The sequence below is a fragment of the Ambystoma mexicanum genome, chromosome 2q, assembly GCF_040938575.1.
Source record: "Ambystoma mexicanum isolate Mex_15411 chromosome 2q, UKY_AmexF1_1, whole genome shotgun sequence".
In the NCBI taxonomy this organism is placed as follows: domain Eukaryota; kingdom Metazoa; phylum Chordata; class Amphibia; order Caudata; family Ambystomatidae; genus Ambystoma; species Ambystoma mexicanum.
The window spans coordinates 238731010-238756409 of record NC_090924.1 but is presented as its reverse complement, the minus strand read 5'-3'; the positions used below and the strand labels follow the sequence as shown (position 1 = coordinate 238756409).

At 42.7% G+C, this 25400-nt stretch overlaps 1 protein-coding gene across 1 annotated transcript in view; it reads right to left on the bottom strand.

The window, feature by feature from the left end:
• BAIAP3 (BAI1 associated protein 3) overlaps nucleotides 1–25400 on the bottom strand; it is a 2154334-nt gene that overhangs the window by 884245 nt on the left and 1244689 nt on the right. The window contains exon 8 of the mRNA XM_069647200.1: nucleotides 5408–5621. Within this exon, the coding sequence (XP_069503301.1) occupies nucleotides 5408–5621 (214 nt within the window). The remainder of the gene's footprint in view (nucleotides 1–5407; nucleotides 5622–25400) is intronic.

Genomic DNA, 25400 nt, shown 5'->3' with positions numbered 1-25400 from the left:
AGAAATAGATTTCAAGGCCCTACAATAGTGTGACGTCCCTTTTCAGTGATTGGCTAAGGTTGTATGCGAAAAAGGTGGATTCTTTTAAATTCCCCTCTGTTTATTAATCATGATTACATATTTACAGAAACTATGCTTGCAATGTACTGAGTAGCATGTTACATAAGCAAATGGGAGCTTTGGAAGTAAGATAATTTCCTAAATCATTGTTGTTTCTGATAATAAAAGTGGGAATGTTGGTTGGTACCCATAAGTTTTTTTTAACACTTTATTTAAAAATTTAAATGTTTGCATCTAATGAACAGGCCATATCAATGAAAACAGAGCATTCACTCTACTCTTTCAAAACAACCCCGTCTCCACGCACAGGTTCAATTTTTATAAGAAAACACAGCACTCTCTGCCCGGACCCCTGGCCTAAACTGGATTAATGATTCCCTTGGAAGAGCTCGAGAGTCGGCTCCATCTAGAACCCGCATTGTACCCATACGTTTTATGACCTGAAACAATGCTTTAATTGTAAGGACTTTACCTGTATTTAAAAAAGAAATAACACAAAATACATATTCTGACATGTTCAACAGATCACTTCATGGATGATGCCCATACTATTGAAATATTCCACCCCATCAATATACTATTCTGTTAGTTGATTTGATATACTGAAATATACATAAACCAACATAATTCTTGGTATTTCTGCCATAACTGTGTCATGAATGGGGTACAAATCAGGATATTATCTGCATTGAGACATACCAAGGGGTCGTTCATAAACATTTTACATTTAGTTATGCTTGGAGGTGACTTAAACATGGCTGCTGCTGTTCTTGCAGTGAAAGGGTTGCATGGTTCTTGCTTATTGACAATTGTAACATGAAATGCATTGAATAAAGCTTGATTCAATGTTAAAAAGGGTTAACCAAAGCTCAGATAGCATAAGACCAACTCAAACAATCAAATAACTGCTGTGCCTTAGCTATTGTGGCACCTAAAGATAAGGTATTGTCCAATTTGACCTACTCCCATTTGATGGCATCTTTTTGACACAATTTGGTTGGTAAAATGGTACACTTTAATCAAATAATATGTGTGGGGTGGGGTAAGGGAATAGGTTGAGGTGGGGGAAGTTGGGTGAGGCTGTGTGGGGGTTCTCCCCCTACATTAGGGGAGGTTGCGGGGAGTCGCCCTCCGCAGTAGGTCAAAAAGAATTACTTCCAAAATATTAGGTCAAATGGGCAGTAGGTCAAGTTCTTTAGGTCAAAGAACCCATATCCAAAGATAATCCATGTATTGTAGCTTTTTCATTTGCCGGTAGTAGATTAAACATGTGTTTATATTTATGTATGACTTGACAGAGATCAGTGGTGCATACTTCAATTCTAGCCCTCAAGCCATCAAACATATCAAGTTTTCATGTTTACCACTGAATATGTACATGATTTCCCATTTAGATACATTACAACATGTATATTGATGAGCTAAATTTGCATGCATATACAGAAAACCAGGTCTATTTGTGACACTCTAGGTCTGACGTTGCACATCCCTGACACATACTTTTAGCCACAATTTTAGTAAAGACCTATAGTGAAGGTTTTTCTATCTTGAACACTGGCCTGATATATTGCATTACATGAATGGAATATGATCCCACACAAGGACTTAAACAATATTAAGAGCATTAACTATAGAGTTTAGTGGCCATCCTATTTTTGGCCTTTTTAATAACCAACATATTTTCCTCCTCAATTAAAGGTTTATTTGCTGTTTCATCTCCTGAAGGTGTTATTGACTCTTAATGAAGCTTTTTGGGCAGGAATTCTTACATGTTTTTTCTTTTTATAGCATCTTACAAATTACAGATCGACCTCTGCAATCGAATGCTGGATTTTGATTGTTTGTTTGATCATTGGGTCATTCAGCAATATCATTTTAGAATCATTACCTATTTGTTTTCTGAAGCAAGATAAGCTCTGTGCAATAGTCCCCTTCCTCCCTCTGGGGACATCTACTGGAGCGACCAACCGAGGTTGGTGCGCTACACAAGCTAACAGATCATGAGTCCGGGGGTGATATAGGGAAGATCCCTGTGTCACCGCAACTAGTCTTGGGGTGAGATAGGGAGGATCCCATGGTCACCCCAACTAGTCCCCGTCTCAGGGCAGGGGATGGTCACATGGCTCTCAAGAGGGACAAGGCCCCTTTAAAGGAAATAACCCTTATACATTGAAAGCAAAAACCACATGGGATCTGGGATTTCAAGGGCACCCCAGCACCAAAACGCAGTGCTGTTGATTCCACTGATGCTGGGGACTCTAAAGCTATAGCTCCTTTAAAAAAGAGTGATGAACGGTGTTGCCAAGCAACAGTCAGTGCCTGTTGCTCTGCACCCCTGGTGCAGGCACTCAAATCCCATCAAAACCTAAAGTGGAAATGAGAGAGACCTGCATTAGGAAGGGAAAATCAACAGTCACCCATGCATCCCACAAGACGTCCACTCCTGTAAAGTTAAGAATAGATAGGCTAAGGGAGTCTGAGAGAGGCTGGAAAATACACTAAAGTTTGGCACAGAGAGAGAGAACTACCCAAAGGGATGCATGCACCAAGCTCGGTTATGCATCTATACTGTTGTATATCTCTGTGAAGCTCTCAGTTGTGTATTGCTGCATACCTCTGTAAAGCACTCCATTGCTTCTCGAAGCTAGGTCCACGCGCAATAATTACCATAATAATAATAATAACAATAACAATAAATATATATATATATATATATAATATATATATATATATATATATATATATATATATATATATATATATATATATATATATATATATAATAATAGTATTAATAGTGTTAGTCTCAAATCAAGGGTATTAGCCAACACACTGGGCAGAGCTAAACAGCCCGATTCCATCCCAACTAATACACCTGAAGCCCCTTTGACCAGAGTGAGGCTGGAATGTGGAAAGACATCACTATAAAAGCACCCAATCTCAGTCTGTAGGTGTAGGAGAAGGAGAGTGAAGATATAAGTTGTTTTGGAAATGCATGCAGGAGAGGTCAGGAGACCTGGATTTGGAACAGATTGCAGGATGCTAGAGGAAGCACAGGAGACTATAAATTGGAGAAAAGATCGTGGAGTCCAAACTGAGGAGTCAAGAGAACTGTGGCTTCTGGTAGGGAGCTAGAGGGTGGTGGTCAAAGAGGGTGACACTAGCAAGAGTAGGGACGGTGTGGATGGTGATAAAAGTGATCATAGGTGTGAAGAGGGAGGACAAAGTGACAGCAGTGCCTAAAGAGATGAAGTATGTTGTGATAATGACAAGTGCCCAAAGGGGTGAAGAGGCTTGGGGTAATGACAACAGTGCCCAAAGGGCTGAAGAGGGGGAACACAGTACCAACAGTACCAACAGTGCCCAAAGGGGTGAAGGAAGAGATGCAATAATGGTGCCCAAAGGGATGAAAAGAAGCAGATAGTGAACATGGTGCCTAAAGTGTTGAAGAAGTAGAAGGAAGTACTACTAGTGCCCACATGGATGTAGAAGGTATGGATACTGGCAAACATTCTCAATGATGGATGGAGAGAAAACTGATAACAGAGGGGTGAAGAAGGTGAGGACAGTGGCAGTAGTGCTCAGAAGTTTGATAAAGATGAAGACTGTGTTAACAGTGCCCACAGGGGTGAATAAGGGAGTCCAGAGGACTGGCAGTATACAGTATACAGTATACCCGAGGGAGAGCTTTGGAGAGGACGGACAAGAAGATTTTAGAAATCTTAACATAAGAGTGCGCCATTGAAAAGTGAGAAAGGGAGTGTGGGAGAGACAGAGAGAGCAGGAGTAGAGAGGCAGAGAAAGAGTCAGAAGAGAGGGAAGAATTGATAGAAGCCAGGATGAGAGTAGAGGAAGCCTGGGAAATAGAATGGCTTAACAATAGAGTGGTTGTAGGATAGTTGCCAACCCTCTGACCCTGCTAGGCTCCCCTGACACACATCCTGGAAATTAGGAGTTGCCACATTCACCACCCAGGTCACTCATCTCCTGGACCCTGATGTTCCCCTCTAGGTAGATCAGTTTGAGGAGCGAAGGTGTGAAGCAAGCCAGAGACCAGCCAGATCATGCCACAGAGGAGAAGGGAGATGAAAGGGAGATGTCCACACAAGCACAATGCTAACCAAGAACTGCCACAGAGAAGGCAAGTCACAGACACTTGGAAGGTAAAGCTAAAGATATGGTACTACAAACTCTTGTTTTGTACGTATTTGACTTTCAACCAGGAAATGGAACCCCAGAATTTGATGAGGATGGGCATAAGCCACTTTGAGTGTTTAGATTCCCTTTGCCTCACAATGAAGGAACCATCAGAATGATCACAATACTAGTCTTTCACTTCATGCCTAACCCATTTATTAATGTGTCCTCTCACTGAAAAAGTAGCCAAATAAAGCACTTAAAAATTATGCCTGTGTTTGCCTGGTCATTTAAGCATAGTCATAGACGTGACAAATCTTTCTACACTTTTCTTGAAGCCTATAAACCTTCAAACTGGTTCTAGGGAGGGATTTACCATTTATTAGTACCCGCCGAGGAAGAATCAGAATGAAAGAACCATTCTGATTGGCCCTTGCTGGGGCATTACCCGGCCGGGAATCCCTCGGATTCCACTCCTTTGTCCCTGTTTGGGGGGCATGGCAGTCCCTGAGCCAATGATTCAGGTATGTGTTTTTTTTCTCCCCCATCGCCGCCCTCCCAACCCCACTTACCTTATACCTGCTTTTACCCCGGTGGGGGACTCGAAGCAGGGCCATCCCTTCTCCGAGCCTCCACACCGCTAGAGGCTTCCATCGTCCCCCGCCGGGGACCCAGGTAGGTTTTTTTGTTTTTCCTCCCTCCTCCGTCGCAGCGTTTCGGGACAGAAAAAACTGCTGATTTTAGTACCCCGATCTCGCAGATCTTGTTGGCGGGGCTACTAATAGCAATATGCCCCTTGCGGCGGGGGCATTACCGAGTCAGGTAATGCCCCGGGGCCCTTCACTTCGCTCTGGCCTATATCAATGAGGCCCTGGGGCCTTACCTGACTCAGTAATGCCCCCGCCGCTCAGGGCATATTGCTTAAATATCATATGGACTAATAGAAATGATGATTTTTAACATCAGGAATTGTGTTGAAGCCAAGGTTAATTTTCAAAGGTCATTACTCACGTAACATTTGTTTTCCATTCAATCCCCTATCCTTGCGTACTGATATTTATGTTCAATAACAGAAATATATCAATGATTTATTTTTAGGTTACCAGTCAGTGCTACAGTAAATGTAGTTCGCATGAAAGAGCGAGAGAGAGTGAGCAGGGTAAGCATGTAAATGTAATATCGCAATTTGTTGACATGTTTTAGTACTTACAAATTAAAGTTTTCCTTCCAGACAGGATTTAGTGTGTTGCTCTTGACCTCTGTGACCTGGATGTACTTTGCTGGCAGTACGTCTCTTATGCTGGATCTCTTCTCTACCTTCTCCTTTTTCTTTCTGAAGCTAAATTTTCTTTCCTTCTTTTCTTCGGTCTCCTTTGAATTTTGCATTATCATAATTCCAAGCATGCAGTATGGGTCGCTAAATCCTAACCAGAAAGAAGAGGCAATCGTATTAGGTTCAGACTATTAATACGGATACTCTAAACATGGAAAGATTATCTAGGGTTGCTCATATATGATTCTTCGCATTTCAAGTTCATGCAAGTTTTAACAGTTTCAGTAGAGGATAGATTAAAAGATCTTTTAGTCATGTCTCTTTAATGAAGAAGATCAGACCTATGTTGCATAAAAATATATATCACCCTTCAATCCCTGGATGCATGTATGTGGTATAGAGAGACACTAATGGAACTTAAGGCATTAATATATATACATACACAAATACATTGACCTTTGTGTGAAAGGGCCTGCCATTTGTATGTTTCAAGTAAAGCCACATTTTCTCTGTGTTAGTCCTTGCAGACTGAGAACTTTTTTGGAGAAACACACAATGAAAGCAACCTCATTCCTGAGCTCCTGCACGTGGGAGTACTTGTTCTGAATTTTAAATCTCCATTAGATTAACTGTGACAGCTCTTTTTAGAACTTGCCTGGCCAAAGATGGCCTCCATGTGTCCATTTTGTGTCAAAGTCATAGGCAGCATAGGGAACGAGTAGTTAGTTCAGGTTTCATCATCTGTTTAGGAATTCCACACTATGGGCCTGATTATGGGGGTAACGTAACACTAAAAAACAAGCAGTACTTCAAAACAATTATTTGATTGTACCACATGCAGTATTTATCACATGGAATATTCCTAGCAGTAATGCAAGTGTAAAATGCAGACGGCTAACATGTTGGAAATCTGCATAGGATTTAATTCAATGTTTAACTTCAACCACAAGGTTCATCCTTTCAATTTAGGGGGCAGAAATCTGCAGGGGGACTCCAATAGGGTAGAATGGTGGACATGACCACCAACTTTTCAAATAGTGCACAGAAGGCTCAAGGGTGACCATACTGTGCATAATTTAACATAGTATATTAGCGATGTTAACAGGTAGTGTACACAATCCATTTCCATCCTAAAAATATCTAAAAATATGTAGATTTCCCAAAATCCTGAATGGAATATTTCCCAAAGCCCCTGTATTTGTTTTCACTATACCTGCATAATGCCAGTCAGGTGGAGTGCTTCATGAGGCACAGGCAAGTAGCAGGTTGTGGTCCATGACCAAACAAAACCCTGAAATCCTTATCACATAGCTTTACAAATTAACTTACAAAACATAAGCATTTTGTTTTTAAATATTTTATCAATGCCCGATATGATTCGGGGACGCATCAGTCAACATTAGTCCAACAAACTTCCTCTTCTTGTAAAAAACGGTCGTTCTGTAACGGTCGGCTTGTTTGCCTAAAAATCAAATCTTCAGTTAAAGACATCCTTACATTTCAACCTCTGCAAACGTATGCAAGCAAACAATACGCAGTGCTTTGGCTATGAGGTCGTGCACAGTGGTTGACTGTCCATAATGGAGGATAGTACGCGGCCCTCCCGTTTTCATGGCATTGCTTCCTGTTAAGCACAGAGTTTCCCATCGGTAAACTTGATGGTCCTTTGGGCATTCATTTGGCGTGCCTTTCCTGCATCTGTTGGTTTAAGGGAGCATGGTCTGCAGGAGGACATGAAAGCATTTCTTAAGATGTTCTCTATGGACTATATTGAGACAGAAGTAAGGGTGGGATGTCACAATCACTTCCATGTCTACGTACACAGTGTTTCCTGCTGGGAGTGGTAGAGAGACAGAGAATTAAGGAAAGTGCAGAGTAGAGCTGAGGACCCCAGCAGAAGGAACGAGTTTTTAAAGAAATAAGAGTGTGTGTTTGTGTGTGTGCGTGCGTGCGCGCGCGCGTTCATGAGTAGGCATGGAAGGGAAGGGATGGAGTGTGTTGGAGAAGTGAGACCAATAGGGATGAAACTTGTCACTTTGAGGGAAAGGAGTCAGCCATGAGATAGGAAGAGTGAAATTGGGGCAGAGCATGGCCAACAAGCAATACAGAGATCTGTTTCATAGTGGAAGTTGGTTATAAAGTAGACTGGAGCACCACACAGATTTATTTCAGTCTTATCTGCAGACCAAGTGGAAACCATTATTGAATACAAGGCCTAACAATCTTGGTTACTGAATACATGGCATATTAACCATTCTGTGTCCATGAGGGGGTGGCTGGAGGTACTGTCAGACCCAGATATGTCATCTTCGTCTCGGGAGGATAGCTCAATGGCAACGTGCTCGCCTTGGAAGCAAGACGACACAGAGCAACATGGGTTTGATCCTCGAGTCTGCGCCTAGAAACCTCTGGGTATTAAGCGCATTATAAATAATCAATCATCATAACAATCACCTCCTTCACGGTGGTTTGCATTTCTTACAGACCATGGCATCTTAAGCTTTAGGCCGACTTTGGGATTAAACTCATCCTTGGACACATTTGCACAAACTCGCCTGCTGGGGTTTGCCTATGTTCTCCTGGTTTTTACCACATCACCCAAGGAGCACTTCTCACCATTATTTAGTAACAGACTGCTGTTGCTCACCTCTATCAATCTTCTTGCCAGACTGTATTTGGGGAGGCATACCTGGGCTCCCTTATCCTAATTTCATCCCCACATGCAAAGCCAACCTTCATGACTGCATGATTGTTGTCATGGTACCCGTTGTGCTTTCTGTAGGACCTCAGCCATATTTAACCTTATGCTGTCATTCTTGCACAACCATGTGGGTTGAGCCTGCTCCACATTAAAACAAACAGCTCTAATCATATCCTGGAGTGGGCTATGATGAAGCAGTAAGCTATGAGGGTCTCAATCAGTGCCCCCCACAACTCAATACACTTGCCACCATCGCCTGCCGACATCCCATACAAACCTGTCTATCCTTTCTACTAAGCCATCGATCGCGCTGTGCTCAGCATTGCATGTTGCATGGGACATTCCCAAATAAGAAATTAAATAAAAGTTTCAAATATCATCATACTTGTCAGCAAGATCGAGTACCATACAAACGGTACTCACCCTCCATAAAATCTCCTCACCAATGCGAGTGGGCTACTAGATTTTGCAAGCCCTGTTTTGTCTAGGCAATCTGGCTTGACCAGGTCCCATGTTCTCTTCCTCTTCCATCAGTGACTACCTAGGGGAAGCAAGATTCCTCACTTCCATAATCATTCCCCCTCTATATGATTCTCACACTGGTCCTGTAGCATCTCCTTGGTCTCACGCTGGATGCATTCCATATGCAACTCTGTGCATTCCATTTCTTTATCTTCATGCCGCCTCACAATGTATTTCAGTATTTCCTGTGTGGTGTGGTTTAGGGCAGGCAGACCTTGTGTCGCCTTTTGAGGTTATGGCTGCTGCAGTGTACCATAGTTTTGCTAAACAAAATTACTTTGTTATAATTTACTATGACACTAGCACTTCGTGGGGAAATATTTTTTTATATGTGGTTTGAGGGTTAGTGGGTATAGGGGTGGGGTGATAGTGGAGGGCTAGGAGAGTATGGGTGGACCCCACTTAAACAAAATAAAAAAGTAATGCTGTTGAAGTAAATTACAACAAGGAAATTTGCTTCAGCCAAACCATGTGGAATGAGCTACCGCTCCCTGCTCACCTGCATCGTCTTCCACACACACATCCATCACATCTCTACCCCCTCCCTCTTGGCTCTTTGCATGTCTTTGAGGCACTTCTTGCCCAATTCAACTGCCCTTGCAATGTAAATCACCTTCTGTGAGGCTAGGGTTCCTCCAATGTTTACTATGTGTAGCATCAGTTGCTTCCTACACTACTTGCCCAAAGTACCTGTGAATTTGGACCATTAAATTAGGCCTCCTACTGCTCCATTACAGTGGCCCATGTCCTCTTTTTTTTTTATTTGCTTGTGGAAAAACAAGAACTATGTTAACGTTATTTACAAAATGTGCATTGTTTGATTAGTGCTTTTTTATACCTTGTGGTTGTACTTGTCTCTTTCTGACATCGAAGCTCTAGTGAAAAACTGCAAAATCCTTCTGTGCTAATCACTGCAGTATAGCTGCTTCCATTGAGCATTTTGTTGAGCAATATGCCATATGGAAGTGGCTGACAGGCTGTTGCGCATGTTCAGCATAAGAACATATTTTACAAGGCAATAGTGGGATATGGTTGGGTACTTTCAGCATAAAACATGTTTTACAGGTGTAACAGGATCCAGGGTTTGACTCTCTCAGGGCATGCCCAGGACCTATTTTTAAGCTGGTATAGGCAGCCTAGAAGGGTGATGCCAGAGGCGACATATCCCAGAAGTGGTAGGAGGGAATTGAAAGCGACTATGTCCATTGTTTCTCCGTATACATGGTGACATGTATGTGCCTTGTTACCTCTTTCCCTGTCCACAATGCACCTAGGTCCAGGGCCAAAACCCAACCTAGAGCAGAAGGAAAGAAATGGTTGCTTTGTGAAAAATTGGTATTCCTCACCCTTACACTAGACAAATGGGAGACCAAACACCTGCAGGAGGGTCCTCAAACTCACTACAAAACATCAGCAGAGCAGCATTGGTGGAAATGGCACCAGCAGGGGAGAACAGGGAACCCTCCCCAAAATCCATATGTACAGTGTCTTACCTGATACAGGAGCGAACAAAGAGCAAATGATACTAGAGACAGCATGTCAGGCTGGTCAGAAATGGAAGCTACAAATGTGCAGGTCTAAAGACCCTTTTGAATACTCCCAGAAAGAGCCCCTTCCCACAAGGGTGGGAGATAGGAAGATTAAGGATAAACAAGGCAGAGAATGGCCTACGGGGACAGCTGACTTGACTACCCAATGAGGGCTTAGAGAACCTTCTGGAACCTTCAGGGGAGGGTACAAAAGCCCAAAAGAGTCAGTCTTCAGTCAGCGAGGATATAAAAAATGGAGGAAGATCAGGAAGGGAGGAGTACATTAGAGAAAGGCAGAGTGATATCAGGAGAGAGGAGATTATAGATAGTGTTATAAGTCAAGAGAAGAAATAAGGCCAGAAAAATAATAGAGAGGAGGAGTGGAGGGGAGAGTGAGCATAAGTGTTGCAAGGCCATTCACAGAGAGAAAGGGTACAGCAAGACGATGAGGCTACCCCTGCTTAGGCCACCTAGAAAGTCCCAGAGGGAAAGAGAGAGGGGTAAGGATCCAGGCTTTGGGCCTCCACACAGACCAGCAAGCTGAGGCAGTAGCATGACCTTGTCATAGTGAACAAATATTATTTTTAAAAGTTTGTGAGCAGAGAGCCTGGGTTAGGGAGGTGGGAGCCCACTTCAAGGTTAAGGACAAGTGCACATGGATCACCCCTAGAGTTGGGGCCCCAAGTGCCTTTGTTTGCATATTTTATCTTAATCTACACTGAACATGTACAAATACTGTCACGTGATTTATTGATAACCTTGGCACACAGGGCAGTACAAGCATATAGTGCTGATACAAGCCTCATCATGACTTTCTTTGGCCAGAACCAGCATGAAAGGAGGCACAGCTGGCATAGTGTGTTGAAAGGCCACATGCTCTGTTTTGGGAACAGGCAGAATGAAAATAAATTCTTACAGTGGCAATGCTGGCATATAATGGGATTAGCCTCAGCTCACCTTGATTGCAATCCTTCTTGGGAGTCCGGTTTCCGTTAGCACCAAGATACCCTCGGTCATAGCCGTGCTATACAAATTCGGAAATAAAATAAATAGCCTACATGAAAAGGTGTTTTACAGGGCAATGCTGGTATATTATTTTGGGCAGGTGTCATGAAAGTGGGGCAGTACTAACAAATTGTGTTGTCAGATCTTATAATCTATTTTGTGCAGGGGCAACACACACATTTTCGTTTTTCATGACAATGTTTATTCAGCACAGCCAGCAAGAAAATATGTTTTGCAGGGCAATGCCAGAATATATTGTTGGATATTGGGCTGGTAGCACTCCTATATTGTGTTCACAGGATTTATAATATGCTTTAGGCACAGGCAGAATATACGCATGTTTTTACCCTAACAATGCTGGCATTTATTGGGTACAGCTAGCATGAATATGTTTTACAGGGCAATGCTGTCATATATTGGGTGCTCCCAATCTGAAAATTGGTTGACAGGGCAAATGCTGACATATACGGTTGGGCACATGTCTGGCAGAAAGTTCAATAGCAATGGCAAATAGTGTTCACAGTCAACATTTTCTGCTTTGGCTACAGGCAGCATGATATGTGTTTTACAGGTATGACAAACCTCCAATTGGGGCAAGTAGGTAGCGAAAGTTATGATCACACTGGCAAGGAGAGGTACGGTGGTGATATGTTTTGCCAATCAGTATGGGGGGGTTAAGTATAGTACCTACTATGGAAATGTATAGAATGCAGGCTGTGTCGGCAGCAGTTGTGGGAGCTGAATTATGGAGGTATTTGGATACGCGCAGTTTGGTCATAGAGGAAAATAAGATTTTAAAGCAACTTCTTAACCTCACTAATAGTGCTCCCAATCTTCCAATTAAAAAGGATTTGTGATGATTCGGTATTGAGTATATAATAAAACTGAGTAAAAATATGGAATACTCATGAACTTGCTGTTTTTTAGTAGGGAATGTGTGATTTATTAACACAGAAAGGAGTGTTGTGTCTTCCATAGTGTCTATTTATTAAACATATGGTCTTAAAATTGAACCTTCCTCTTCTGTGGACTAATCCTCTTCAACTGGGGCACGACTGTGCATTTTTTCTGAGGAAAGCATATGATATGTGGTATTTTAGCGAGTTATGGAAGCAGTCTGTAGGTACAAATGTAACACAATTTTTGAAGTTTAACTCCTTAAGTGCCAGGCTATTATGCAAGTCTATGCAAAAAGGACGAGCATACTCGCCCTTGGCACTTCAGTGTTTTTTATTTGGGACATTATTTGGACATGCCATGTTAAAAGATGGAGAAGACTCTAATGGTTAAATTCAGATTAGGTATTCTCCTGGTTAACCAATCTACCTCTCGATGGAATAAAGACTGTGTGGACAATTGTAAATAATGTTTCACAATGGTGGAGGATTTGTGCCATTTTATGTGTATTTACCCGTTATATGTCAACCAAAGGAGACTTTTTTAAGACTGTTATTTAATGAGTAGAAAACAAGAACTATTAATGAGGCGTGCAGCCTGATGAAAACAACTATGGAAGAACAATGCTTAGTTGTGATTATGAAGTACCTAGGGGCTGCATGGGCGCTGCCAGTGAAATGTGTATGATTTATTTTTTATATTATGGTGCTGAACCTATTTTAAATATTTGTTTTTTTCGCATGTTATATGGAATTTGCTATGTTTCCTGTTTGTAACATCTTATGGCATGTGCCGAAATAAAATGAAATGATGATACATTTCTGTTACAATGTGGAAGCATCAATATTTTCAGAAGACTGTCACGTATGCTCCAATTCTTTAACTTATTCCATGCATTCACTCGGTCTACCCCTTCAAAGGCAGGAGATAGTCCAATACATGGTATACAGATAATTTGCTTACATATACCAGTAGTGTGTCCATGTTGCATTGACAGCAAAATGCTATTATGTGGTGCACCCATGTTTTTTCTAAAAACCTACATTTTACTGTGAGAGGTCCGAAATGCGAGATGGACACAAAGGTACAGTTTTCTCACAAAGTGCCATTTTATTCATCATAAAAGGGTACGAAAAAACACCTAAGCTTTCCCAACCTAACCAGAAGGCCCCTGGCTAACACAGGCTATAGAAAAAAGACCTAGTGTGCAAAAAGCACCTGTCCCTCATACTAAAATATACAACAAAATGATGCAAGGTTAGTTTGGCAGTCTTAAATCCCTCAAAATAATCTAACAGTTCAAACAGAAAACATTGCGAGAAGGACTCCTTATGACCAAGGTTGATTTCCCTTCCCCTGGATCAATTTAGGAATCTCTATAGCAAAGTTCAGATTCAGGAAAGTTCTGTGCAAAAGTAAAGTTCCACTCAGTGTAACATACACAGTCTTTTCCATTCAAGATCCTTTCACTTGGCAAAGTGAATATTGCTCTTTCAACTGCTTGCCAATGAATTGTTCATAAATCAAAGCAACTACCAATGTTCCTTGATTCCCTGCTTGGCAAAACAAAAGAGACTTTGGGCCTCATTCCAAGTTTGCGGGTAAAGTAACAACGGTACCGGTAAGCTTGCTGGTACCGTTGTTACTGTACCCGCAAACTACAAGTTCTGCTTGTGTGTGCCTTCACACCCACCAGGACTGGCGGGCCGGCACCCGCGAGCTGAGCATGCCGATGCGCCGGCACCATTCTGATTGGTGCTGGTGCATCCGGCCTCCCCATTCCCATTCAGCCCTAAGGGGCTCGAATGGGATTGGGGAGCATTTTTTTCCGGCGCCGAGGAATGGGCAATTACCGGGTCTGGCGGGGCCATAATGACCGGAAAAAAATGATACCAGCGATAGCTGTGCCTGTTATACCGGCACGGCTACTGCCAGTATTGTAATGAGGAACTTTGTCTCGTACCACAAACTCATAAATCAGTGCCAATGTTTTCTTCTAAAATACCAAACAATTGTTAACACATCTAGTGTATTTTTCCAAAAGAAACCATTTAGTCAGGATGGTGCAATAATCACTTACTCCAATTACTTCTTCTTCAAAGAAAACACTTTCTGAATTAACTTCTTCCAAGGAAACACTTTAAGAAATATAACAGTTCAACAAGACAAGGTTATGGAATTAACATTTCTTCCACAACTTCCTACCACAATAACAGTACTTTCAATCATCTGCTTCTATCCTGGTCCACTCACCTGGCAGGACTAACTTCCTGGTTGACTTGCCTGCCAGGATAAAACTCCTACTACTATTGTACTTTGTGGTAATGCTTGTTCCCAAAAACTCTCCACACCAGAATCATACATGAAGAGGTTGGAACCAACCACTACTTCTCTTTATGGTCTCTTGACTTTCAACAAAGTGTGTTACATCTCTTTCTAAAGTGGTATCCCTTAAAATTATATTTGTTCTCTTGCTCACTTTTTGGATGTGGGCAATGCAGGTTACAGGTCTCTCCCCCTTGGTCTCTCATACAAGGAAGGCTTTGCTCCTGTGACCTTAGTTTCCTGCTTATGAAACCTCTTGGCTGCTGGCAATCTGGGTAACAAGTGTCTCCCAGTTGACATCCCTTTTTAGGAGAGTTGCACCCTGTTTGCCTTTGTATCACTCCCCAGCTGGTTTGGCGATGCTGGTTATAATTGTCCCCTAATTAGTATTCCTGATTAGGAGAGTTGTGCCCAGTTTGCCTGAATATCAATCTTCTTTGGCTATGGCAATGCGGTTACAATGATCACCCAATTGATATTCCAGGTTAGGATAGTTGTGCCCAGTTTACATGAAGAACAATCTTCTTTGGATTTGGTAATGTGTTTTACAGTGGTCACCTACATGGTATCCCTTATAAGGTGAGGTGCACCCAGCTCTCATCAGTTCATTCGCTCGGTATTCAAAATAGATCATTTCACCTAGCGGTCTCCTTCAGAGCGCCCTGGGGTCACCTGCTTCAGGCCAACTCACTGGTATGCCTTGGCGTCTCCTTCTGACTCGCTGGTGCATCTGCGGTTTTCTGCTGGGCCTTCTCTGCTTCTGCCAGCTCTGCTGTGACTGCCACTGTGTGTGCAGTCCCTCAGTGGAGCTCTGGCAGCTCTGTTTGATCTCTGGTGTGTCTTCCGTACCAGAGTAGTTCACGGCGTGTCAGGAGCTCCTCTCCCACATGGTGTGGCTAACTTCAGAAATGCTTCCTGCTGTACAGTCTATGCATGGCCTCTCCCCAGCATTCACCGCGTCTTCCACACAGGGTTCTGCTTCCTCCATGACTACGTCATAAGCTTCTCCCTGGTCTTGAACCTGACATCGATTTATACTTTTAAAGATCCTGCTTAGGTGCTTTCTTTCCCAACGACTAGACTGCTCATGATTGTTCATTAACTCTGAATCCCTCTTCCTCGTTCCAGTACCCTGGGCATTATGGGATTTGGAGTCCATAATGTTCTTGATTATTTTATAATCGGTTAACTTGATCTGGTTAGTTAACTGACAGTATTTAAACTTATTAGAGGTTGTCAAAGGAGTCGGTAATTTACCCTAGGGTTTAGAACCTTGACAAAAGACAGAATCATAACAACTGGAAGTTGTGACATTAACTTCCTGAATCCCCAATGTACCGCTTTTAGGCTGCTTAAAAGAGTATTCATGTTCTGTACTTTGGGTATTTCTGGGAGAGGGAGCCGTACATTGACAGCATGCCATTAGGTATTCAGGTATTAGCGGAATCGCATCCTCAGAAGAGGATGAATACTGCGTCTCTCCGATTCGAGTCACCACTTTCTCCTGACAGCCGTCTCATGATCCTCCCTTGTTTTACTACCCCCAGAGTCAGGATCAGGTAGCGGCTGCCTTTCCCTGACCACATGGGAGGAGACTTTAGGCTGGGGTTTAGTGATGACCCTGCTGGATTCATCACAGGACTTAGTCTTCCTGATGTAGTTGCCCATACTCTACCTCTCTCAAAATGATTGAGGCAAAGATCTTATTTGTAGCGTCCAGAAGCGTGATGGGGCAATAGTTGTTTGGATTACCTCTATCCCCTTTTTATAAATGGGGTCACGGTAAGATCCCATCCATGTAGGTGACACAATTACAGCATTGACTTGACAATATTGGTGAACAAAATCTCGAGTAACTCTGACCAAACGTCTATGATGTGTTTTAACATAACATTTGCCAGTTTTTCAGGGCTGTGGCTCTCAAATTTTCGATTTCAAAATTAGTAATTTTAGGTCCAATTTGTCAAGGTTGCCCTCCTATTTTATCAGAGAATCGCAGTTGACAATCGGCAGAGTCTGACAAAGTGGTGGTTATGAATAAAGTTTAGAGTACTGTGTCAGCTAGGATTATCCTTCTATTAGATGTAGCACAACTCCTTTATGCTTTGTTTTGGAGCATGAACCTTTTCCAAAAACATTGATGAATTCTGACAACGTAGTGCTTCGCACATTGTCTGGCTATCTGTAAGGTGCAACCTATATTTATACGCACAATTTCTATACTTTTGTGACACTTTTCAGTTCTCAATAAAAAAGCCTATCATGCCTTCTTTGAATTTTGAGTATAATCTTCTATGCTGTGTCCGCTTCACCCTCTATTTTGGAACAACTAGACTGTCATAGGTATGCATATGAACCTGATCGTTGTGTGGCAAGCATTTCCTAGGTAAAAGGTCTAAAAGCGTGTCTGTCATGCTAGTCACGATACTGGCATTAACAGGAATTTCAGATCTAGCTTGGAGTTGTTACCACGAAATGCACTCAACAAATTAGAGTCTAGCCCTGCATGATGCCAACACACTCGGTTGCCACTATTAGACGGAAGCACAAGGGCCAAATAGACAGTGCTTTCAAAGGTCATCCCATATAGTCATAACACGCAGGTTAAACCCCCACGTTTACTTCTCTACTAGCATCTGTAAAGGCTATGTTAAAGGTGGAACAATTTAATTAGGGAACTCGAGACACAGATGTAGTCGATTAGGGAACAACTGCTCCCTCTACACCAAGATGCCATCTCTTGACCAAAACCGACATTCGCAGTTTCCAACCTGAAAATACCCCAAAGTTTCCTCAATGTCTCCCAACAGACCCCTCAAATGTTATCTTTATTGTTGAATGGTCTTCTAAAAAGGCTTGAAATTCCAAAAGTAAAGTCCTGAGCTAGAGAACAATAACTATTTAAATCCGGAGCAATCAATATTTTATCAATGTTCCCCTCGGAACACCAATGAGAGAGTAAATAGTTACATTCCTCAAAACAGATTTTGAGCCTGAGTAGCCAGCCTGCAGTAAAAGTTTAGCACCAGTATTTCATCAAGTAACCCTCTATCTTCCCATGAAATTCTTAGGACTAACAGACTATGGCTCTTTGTATAGATCATTTTGGAAGAGGCACCAGTAAATTGTCAAACGCTATGTAGGTAAACTGCCTGTCAGTCTACTCCTCTGGCCCTGTTTGGACAGCTTTGCATGCGTATTAAAACGGCGGATGGATAGTGGGCTTGTTAACCAGTTTTCTTGTAGTAACATCAAGCCATAATCTGTAAAATGAGGAGCGACTCAGATTTTTTTAAAATATGTTAATGTCCGCTATGGTTCAACGATAGAATCCTAATTAGGAACGGGCTAAATATGTTGACTGATTTATGTTGGAGAGATTTACTGGTGGTTGCAATGTTGCTGGTAACCATAGGTTGTCCATTGCCAATGTAGTAACATATTGCATGTTCTAGGCCAGTATAACTTGTCTCCCTCTGTTCAGACTATCGCCACATGAGATTTTTAATCCTGGGAAAGACTGTTCTCATTGATATTCCAGAGCAACCAGTTTGGTCACAAATTTGTTCAAACTGAACATTGATTTCTCAGGGCAAGGAAAGAAGTCTATTTCCATCTGCTGAAAGAAATGTAGGTGCTCCCCTGACCGATTTAGAGACTATTTTTGAGTGGAAAAGAGCTGATACCATGTCCAGCCACTCTTGATGAAATTCTACCACTTAAATATCATTACATGTAATCTGATTTACCACCAGGATATATAAAAAGTTGTGTAATAGGTTGGATCAATTTAATGGAATAGTGTTTGTCTTTGTCAACGAGCAGCACCTCAAAGCCAAATATCATCAATTTCGATGTTGAGCTTATTTCTTTGAGGACAAGGACTTTCACTCCAGCCAGTGCCTATTTTTGTGTCTTGCCTAGAAATGCGTTCCAAGCTTGTATTCCCTTTGTTTCTCATCATATCATAAGCATGGTGATTGGCGGAATGCATCTGGCTCCTATAGAGAGGGTTATTAGTAGTTGGAGCGTCCGTAATGAGTGGTGGTAAAAAACAAACAGAGGTATCCTTAGAGATCTTGTTCTTGTCTAGTCTAGCTGGGAGTGATGCTCACCTGCCCATGCAATTTTGCACCTCGTAGTGTAGTTCGCCTTACCCTAGTAGATTCCTCTCTACCTAGTGTTTGTGTATGTTCAGGGGTGGGGCGTACTGCATCCTGTGAAGGGGGGGTACCTGTAATGTATGACAGTGTTGTATTGCGCTGACTGAAATATTGATAGTGTTGCCTGATTGAGTGTTCCTTGAGAGTCAATTGGGGCTTGAAAGCTAATTCTGATGGTATGTCCAGTGGGTGTTTGTGCCTATTTATCCTATAACTTAGGCTGTAACTTAGAAGATGAGTAAATCAACAGAGCCACCAACTTATCTGAACAAGAAATGTACATAGGAAGCAAGCAAGGGTTACATGTATAATTACAAAAAAGTGTGGGTTCTATACTGAAGGCAAATAGGATTAATTGTGAGCAAACTCTGCCTTCTGTATTATGTTCAACCACTGAGACATGTCAAGTTTCAAATCTTTTCAAATACATAGTTCTTGTTTATTAGCCTTTTTAGGTTGTCCATTTTTCTGTGGGTGATATCTTTAAGACAATCCTAACTCCATTGCCAACTTGTTTCCCATTATTGATGAACATTAGGAGATGAATAGATCTCGTTTGTCTGAAATTATAATATCCCTTGATAGTCCATGCAATGTCACAACTCATAAATATGCGTGCTCGTTGTTCATCAAAAGGAAGTTTCGCAGCAAATGTTCTTCATCGATTCCTGATCCACCAATATTGGTATACCAATGAAGTCTTGCAAGAAGAATACAGTCCCTGGAGAAAGGGTACATGGGTGAAGTGTAACAGGCAGACAAGATAATCCCTGTCGGTGTGTTTCATCTATTTGGCATTAGGGGCATGTTCAAAGTAGTAGGTTCGGCCTTAAAACTAATGGATTCAATCACTAGCCAATAGAATTGTGTAAAATAAGTAATTCAGTCTCCATTACTCGGTCATATGCCTAACAGGTAGTATTGTGACCATTCTTCTAAACTCATCCTTAAATGAATCTAGTTTGTAAAGCTGTGCACTGTTGTGGTTCTTTAGGTGTGTGAACCGGGCAGCAGCCTCATCTCCGAGGAACAATCTGAACTGCATGCTATCTTTTATTGTTTAAATGGTAATGATTAAAGTCCAAACAAAAAATGTAAACATATTTGGGCAACAAATATCGGAACCTTTTGTGGTAATGTCAGATTCAGACTCACCGTGTAACACACAGGAACCGAGGAATGTGCAGCCCCGGCTCTATTGCACTCCAAACCACCTGGAAGCGATACCATGGCAGAATAGGGTGCAACAGAGCTGGACCTACCAGGAAGGAAGACTGGTGTGGCAGCAGGGAGACAGCTTCTGTAGTGGAGACTTTCTGGATGAAGGAGGAGGGGAACATCTTCAGGATAGCAAGGAACCCAGTAGGGCTGTATGAGAAGAGACATAGAAGCTAATTAGTCTAGGAACACCTCACTTCCTCCCGCTCCCGGGTGTCCAGCACTCCATAGGTATCTGGTTTACCATGATGAGAGGTCCAATGGGGGAGCGCTACTGGACAGGGCCAGCAGAGCAAGATAATTGCAGTCTAAGCTCCACTGTCAGCATATTAGTGGGAGGAGACCCCTTGTGAGCAATGGCAAGGGACCTTGGAGCTGAGACTCAGGACCTCTGGGGAAGGAATAGATGGCAGAGGGGATTACTCTGCAAGACTGAGAGAAAAGTTTGAAGGTGTGTGTGTGTCAGGTGGACACGACATGGTGAGGAAGAGGCTCGCTGGAGCAGTGATCAGATAGCCTGGGGTGGCAGCTCAGGATGGGATTCATGATGCAGGAAAAGAGGTCAAGGGCCAAATAATGGCAAACTGGCTAACATATTGCAAAGGCACAGCACCCATGAAGAAGACCTCTTGAGCACCACAGTACTGGCTGCGAGCACAGCGGCTAGCAATTCTATGTTAGCTCAGGGGCAACGCGACTGCCTTGGAAGCAAGACGACTCAGAGCAACACAGGTTTGAACCCCCGGGTCTGTGCTTAGAAACCTCTGGGTGTTATAAATAACCAATTATACATATATAGTTATATATGTTACATTATTCAGGGCCGTCCAAGAAGGAACTGTTTTAGGGGTTACTATTACGCTGCACAAATTTGGGGTGAGAAGGCCAGTGAAGGACCTGAGAAACCTTGTAGCTTTCTTGCAGTATGTATCCGATGCTGCTAGCAGTACAGATTGGACAATCTTTTGAACACCCAGCTATGGAGGTGATGAATTACTGGATATTGTACTGTATTCCCAGCTATATTTATCTGAGTATAGTAACCAGGGTGCTCACTCAAAATGGCGTGACCTGTGGTTGCAGGAAGTTCATGTGAGTGGTTAGAAACAATGTGATCTCTCTCGTTGTAGCCACATCATTACACAAAAGGACATGTTCTCTCATGTATGGACAGTGGCCTTAGTTTTCAATTCACATCAAGAAAAAGCAAACAAATGCCCTAACATGTTGAGGCCCCTAGCGACAACTGTGGAGGAGACACCAGTCACAAAAGAAGTTCAGTAAAGGAATAATAACTAAAGCAACTATTTAATATGTCACAAACATGCAACAGTCTATGAAGTACATGAAAATCAACTAACAGAATACGGGAGTGATTTCAAAGGAGCACACATATATATATTTGTTTTTCAATAACAGCAAACAGAATTAAATTGAAGGTACACAACCAAAAATGCATTCACAATATCAAAGATAAGCTACACACAATATCAAACATAACAAAACATAATAACACAGGCAGTGTAGAAAAGGTAGAGCCCATTGCCTACTGAATAGAGCACTGTACAAAACCCAATGTAGGCACAAATGTACGTAAATTCAGCCTGGAAGGCAATGCACAGGTGTGTGAGCAAACACAAGTGGGAGCCAAGAGACACCCTTGTAAGGACACAAGGTTTGGAGGAAGGACCACGTCATGATGACTATAAAGCAACCGTCCGGGCACTGCAGCAGAGGCGGCCTGACATTAAGTCATTGTGGGATTCGCTAGGATCCAGAGAAGGACGCATTTGTATGCGATGGCCGGGCCCAAAGCTCTGAGAGACTACCTTGAAGGGGATATCCTTTCAGGACTGGAGTGATATGGCAACATTTTGAAGGACTTCCTGTAGTCATGGGAAGGACCCCACAAGCTGCTTGAGTTTCTTTCGATTGATAGTCTTCTGCCCATCCCAAAGCTCTGTACCCTTCAATGAGATTAATCTATAAATGAAAGGTAGCTTCAGGGAGAAAGTGGGTTAGAATCTTAGCCAAGGATCTGAAAATGCTTATTTGTTCATGTGTCCACATTAATTTGTATGTTGGGGAAGGACGCATTTTCTTTTGGATTGTTTTGAATCCTTTCTCATTTCTAACATGGAATTAGCTATAGAATCGTATTGCCATCGCCATTTTACAGTTGACATGCTTTTCTTACTGTGTTTACGCCAAATACAGCATTTAATGGTTCAATAAATGGCCATCAAAGGTACAGAATAATAAATACTCCACAATGTGGCTGGACTAAAACCAAGTTGGATGCCAAGGCAGTACGAATCATCATACTTAAGATAACAACAAAGCAGCCAAGACATCAGGATGGGGAAATGGGCCGAGCACCAATTCGGCAGAAGCATCACAAATGGGCAAGAACCGTCCATGGAGGGCAAAGCATCAGAATTTGGCAGAGTCACTAGCTTTAAACAGAAATGTAATAATTGCGGTGAGGGGGATCAGAAATGAGCAGGAACTTCAAAGATGGCCAACAACATCAACATCAAAAGAGGACAGGGATATCAAACGTGGGCGAGGGACATGTCCTTCAATGGGACTGCTTATTCCTTTCTGGAAGATATCAGACCGCCCAAATGGGGACTTCCGCGTCTCCTACTGGACTCATTTTGTAGGGCTGCCTCAGGAGTCCATCCTGTCGCCTAGACTTTTTAATTTATATACATTGCTGTGGGATTTGGTACACCAGTGTGGCGTCTTCACTCAACAGTGGGAGGATAACATCAGCTTTATCTTTGGATGTCAGTAGACAAGGCCCATCAGCCGTGGAGCTATTGGGCAGTTACAGAGGCCCGGGTGAAACTCCCTGCAGCGAGGACTGTTCCTCTTCTTTTCGGCAAGGGAGCCAGGTAACCAATCAATCTTGAATGCCAATTCTTGCATAAGATGATATCATTTCTGCACTTGGGCAGCAGTCAAAGTAGACGGGAGCAGTAGGGAGTGGTACTCCTCTACTTTTTTTAATTAGGTTTCATCTTTCCTATACTTTTATTTTAAAAAAGAAACTGTTCCGGAATGGTTTTGTTTTAAAATAAAAGTGTAAGCAGAAGTTGAAGCTTGCACTTCAGTGCGCTGCGTTGGGGGTAGGTGGGAGGGGTGGCTTTAATCTTCAGCATGCCCCTTAAGAGGTGCGAATGGTGGGTGATTAGAAAGGGGAAGGTACATAAAGTGGCATGCTGAGGTGACAGTGAAGAAAGGTAATGGGCGTTGCTTAAAATCCATTTAGCATTTTCTTTCACTGTGTTTCTTTCACAATGGCGGAGGTGGAATGGTGGAAAGGTGCGACCAGGCATGGGAGGGGGCGTGGCGATGGGGTTTGTGGGGAGCAGTGGCAGGCCAGCAGGGAGCATTGTTCCACTACTTCTTTTCGTACACTTCAGCCCCTGCACTTGGCTATCTAGCTTGATAGCTAAGATCTGGTTAAGCACTCCTAAGGCATACACGCTCATATAATCCTGCTCAGGAAAATCCAGCTGTTTGTTCCAGTCATCCTTCTTTGAGTGGCGGGGCAGGCTTTGGTCTTATTGCACAAAGATGGTTGTGACTCCTTAAAAGGACTTTTCATGCCCCCCGCAGGTTGGTAGTGAGTCCAAAAAATTCCACCATATTTTACCCATACTAGACAGATTAAAATTAGTTCCCTTTTGAAGAGAGTATCCCATTTAAGGTGTCTGTATGACCTTTAAAGCGGTGGCTCTCCAACCTCTCTCCTGTCTGCTAGCAGGACGCACAGGCTCCACAGAGACAAAGGCGATTTACTGACTGGCAATTCCTACGGTAATGTGGTCCTGTCGTTACAATGAGGCCTTTTCAGTGGCTATATCATAATTCTGGAACCCTTTGCCTGTTGCGATTAAACTTGCGCCGTATTTTTTCGCTTGGAAACTTAAAACCTTTTTATTTCCGAAGCTGCCTGGTTATAAGCCTCGTGAATGAATGGGGCATGACATCAATCTGTGTAGAGCAGTCGTTTTCAAATCTTTGTGCCATGGGCCCTTCCTGAGCAAAATGTGGGCAGGCCGCGCCGCCCAAAAATGGCAAATGGACAGTAAATCTAAATGGCTATGAAGTATCGCGCACCATCACCACACCCTACTGCCAGTATAGTCCCTGGGCTCCCCAACCTGCTCTCATCCCAGTCTCTGGGTTTCCTCATCCCACTCCTAGTCCACTACCTGGGCTCTCCCCACTTCAGACACTGGGCTCGCCCCATCCTGCTCCCACCAAAGTCCCTGGGCTCTCCCCGCCCTGCTCCCACCACTATCCCATGGCTGCAGATAGATGTAGTTGAGGCATATTGTAGGGTCAAGGTTTTTGAGAAGGAGTTTATTACCCCATAGGATACGTATACATACCCTGTATCCAGAAGTCAACATTTTACTGTATGGGTTGTAGATGTTTTATGGCTGTTCAGTGCTCTACTGGCCTCAGTTTTCTTTCACACTCTACTAAATGTTTTAAATGAAAAATGTTTTAGATTTATGTAACACATTTATGTGTACAATCAAACAAATATCATTTTTAATTACAATGAGAACATTTACACGTACAATTGTTCCAAGTACAAATGATGAATTCAAACATAAAATTCATAACTCTGTTTCAACATCATTGCTTTAAATACAAATATTCTTGTACAATTTTGGATAAGAAAGCCAAAACAGCTAAATATTGTGACATTCCTGGACCATTAAATTATCAAACGTGGCAGGACGGTCAGAAGTAGACAGAAACATCACAGTGCACCAATGGGCAGAAATAGGCAAACAAGCTAGAAAGGTGCAAAAACATCAGAGTTAGACGAAAACATACCATTGGCAAATGGCCTCAGGTAACCCTCAGGAGCCACTAGCACGGGTTACAGGTATCAGGAAAGGGCAGAACCTTCCCGATGGGCAGGTGAATCAGAACACCTGTAACGGGGAAGAAGCCTCTAAAAGGGCCCAGGGCAGAGTAAGGAAGTCTTCCACGTGCTCAGAACATCAGCATCAAAAAGATGTCCAAATACAAATGAGCAAATATAAATAATAGGTGCCAATTTGGCTGCAGAGCAATCTTTGGGTTCCACCATAGCCTGTACAATTGTGCCCGCACGGTGGCAGGTTAGGACACATTCAGAGTTTGGCGGGCATGGGGGTTGCAGCCCCGGGTGGATCTTGCATTTCAGATGGTTTATGTTTTTCCAAGGTGGGCAGAACTTGCCGTGAGCACCACAGTCTCAAGGTGGGGGTGAGGGGCAAGGGAGGCAGTCTTGGGGTGGGCAAGTATGTGTATTTTCAGGTGAATTTTCAGGATTATAATGTGGGGGCACTGGGGAGGTGAGAAGGGTTCTTCAAGATTTCTTTAGCAATTTGGAGAGGTTTTACAGTTTATAAGTTTGAAGACCATGCATGGACTGGACTGACCTGGGACAGTGAGGCAGCAACAAAAAGGAAGAGTTTCAAATGTGAGAGGGTCCCAGATCGGGACACTAACCATCCAACATTCACACTTGCAGCTCCTGCTTCTCAGACCCTAGA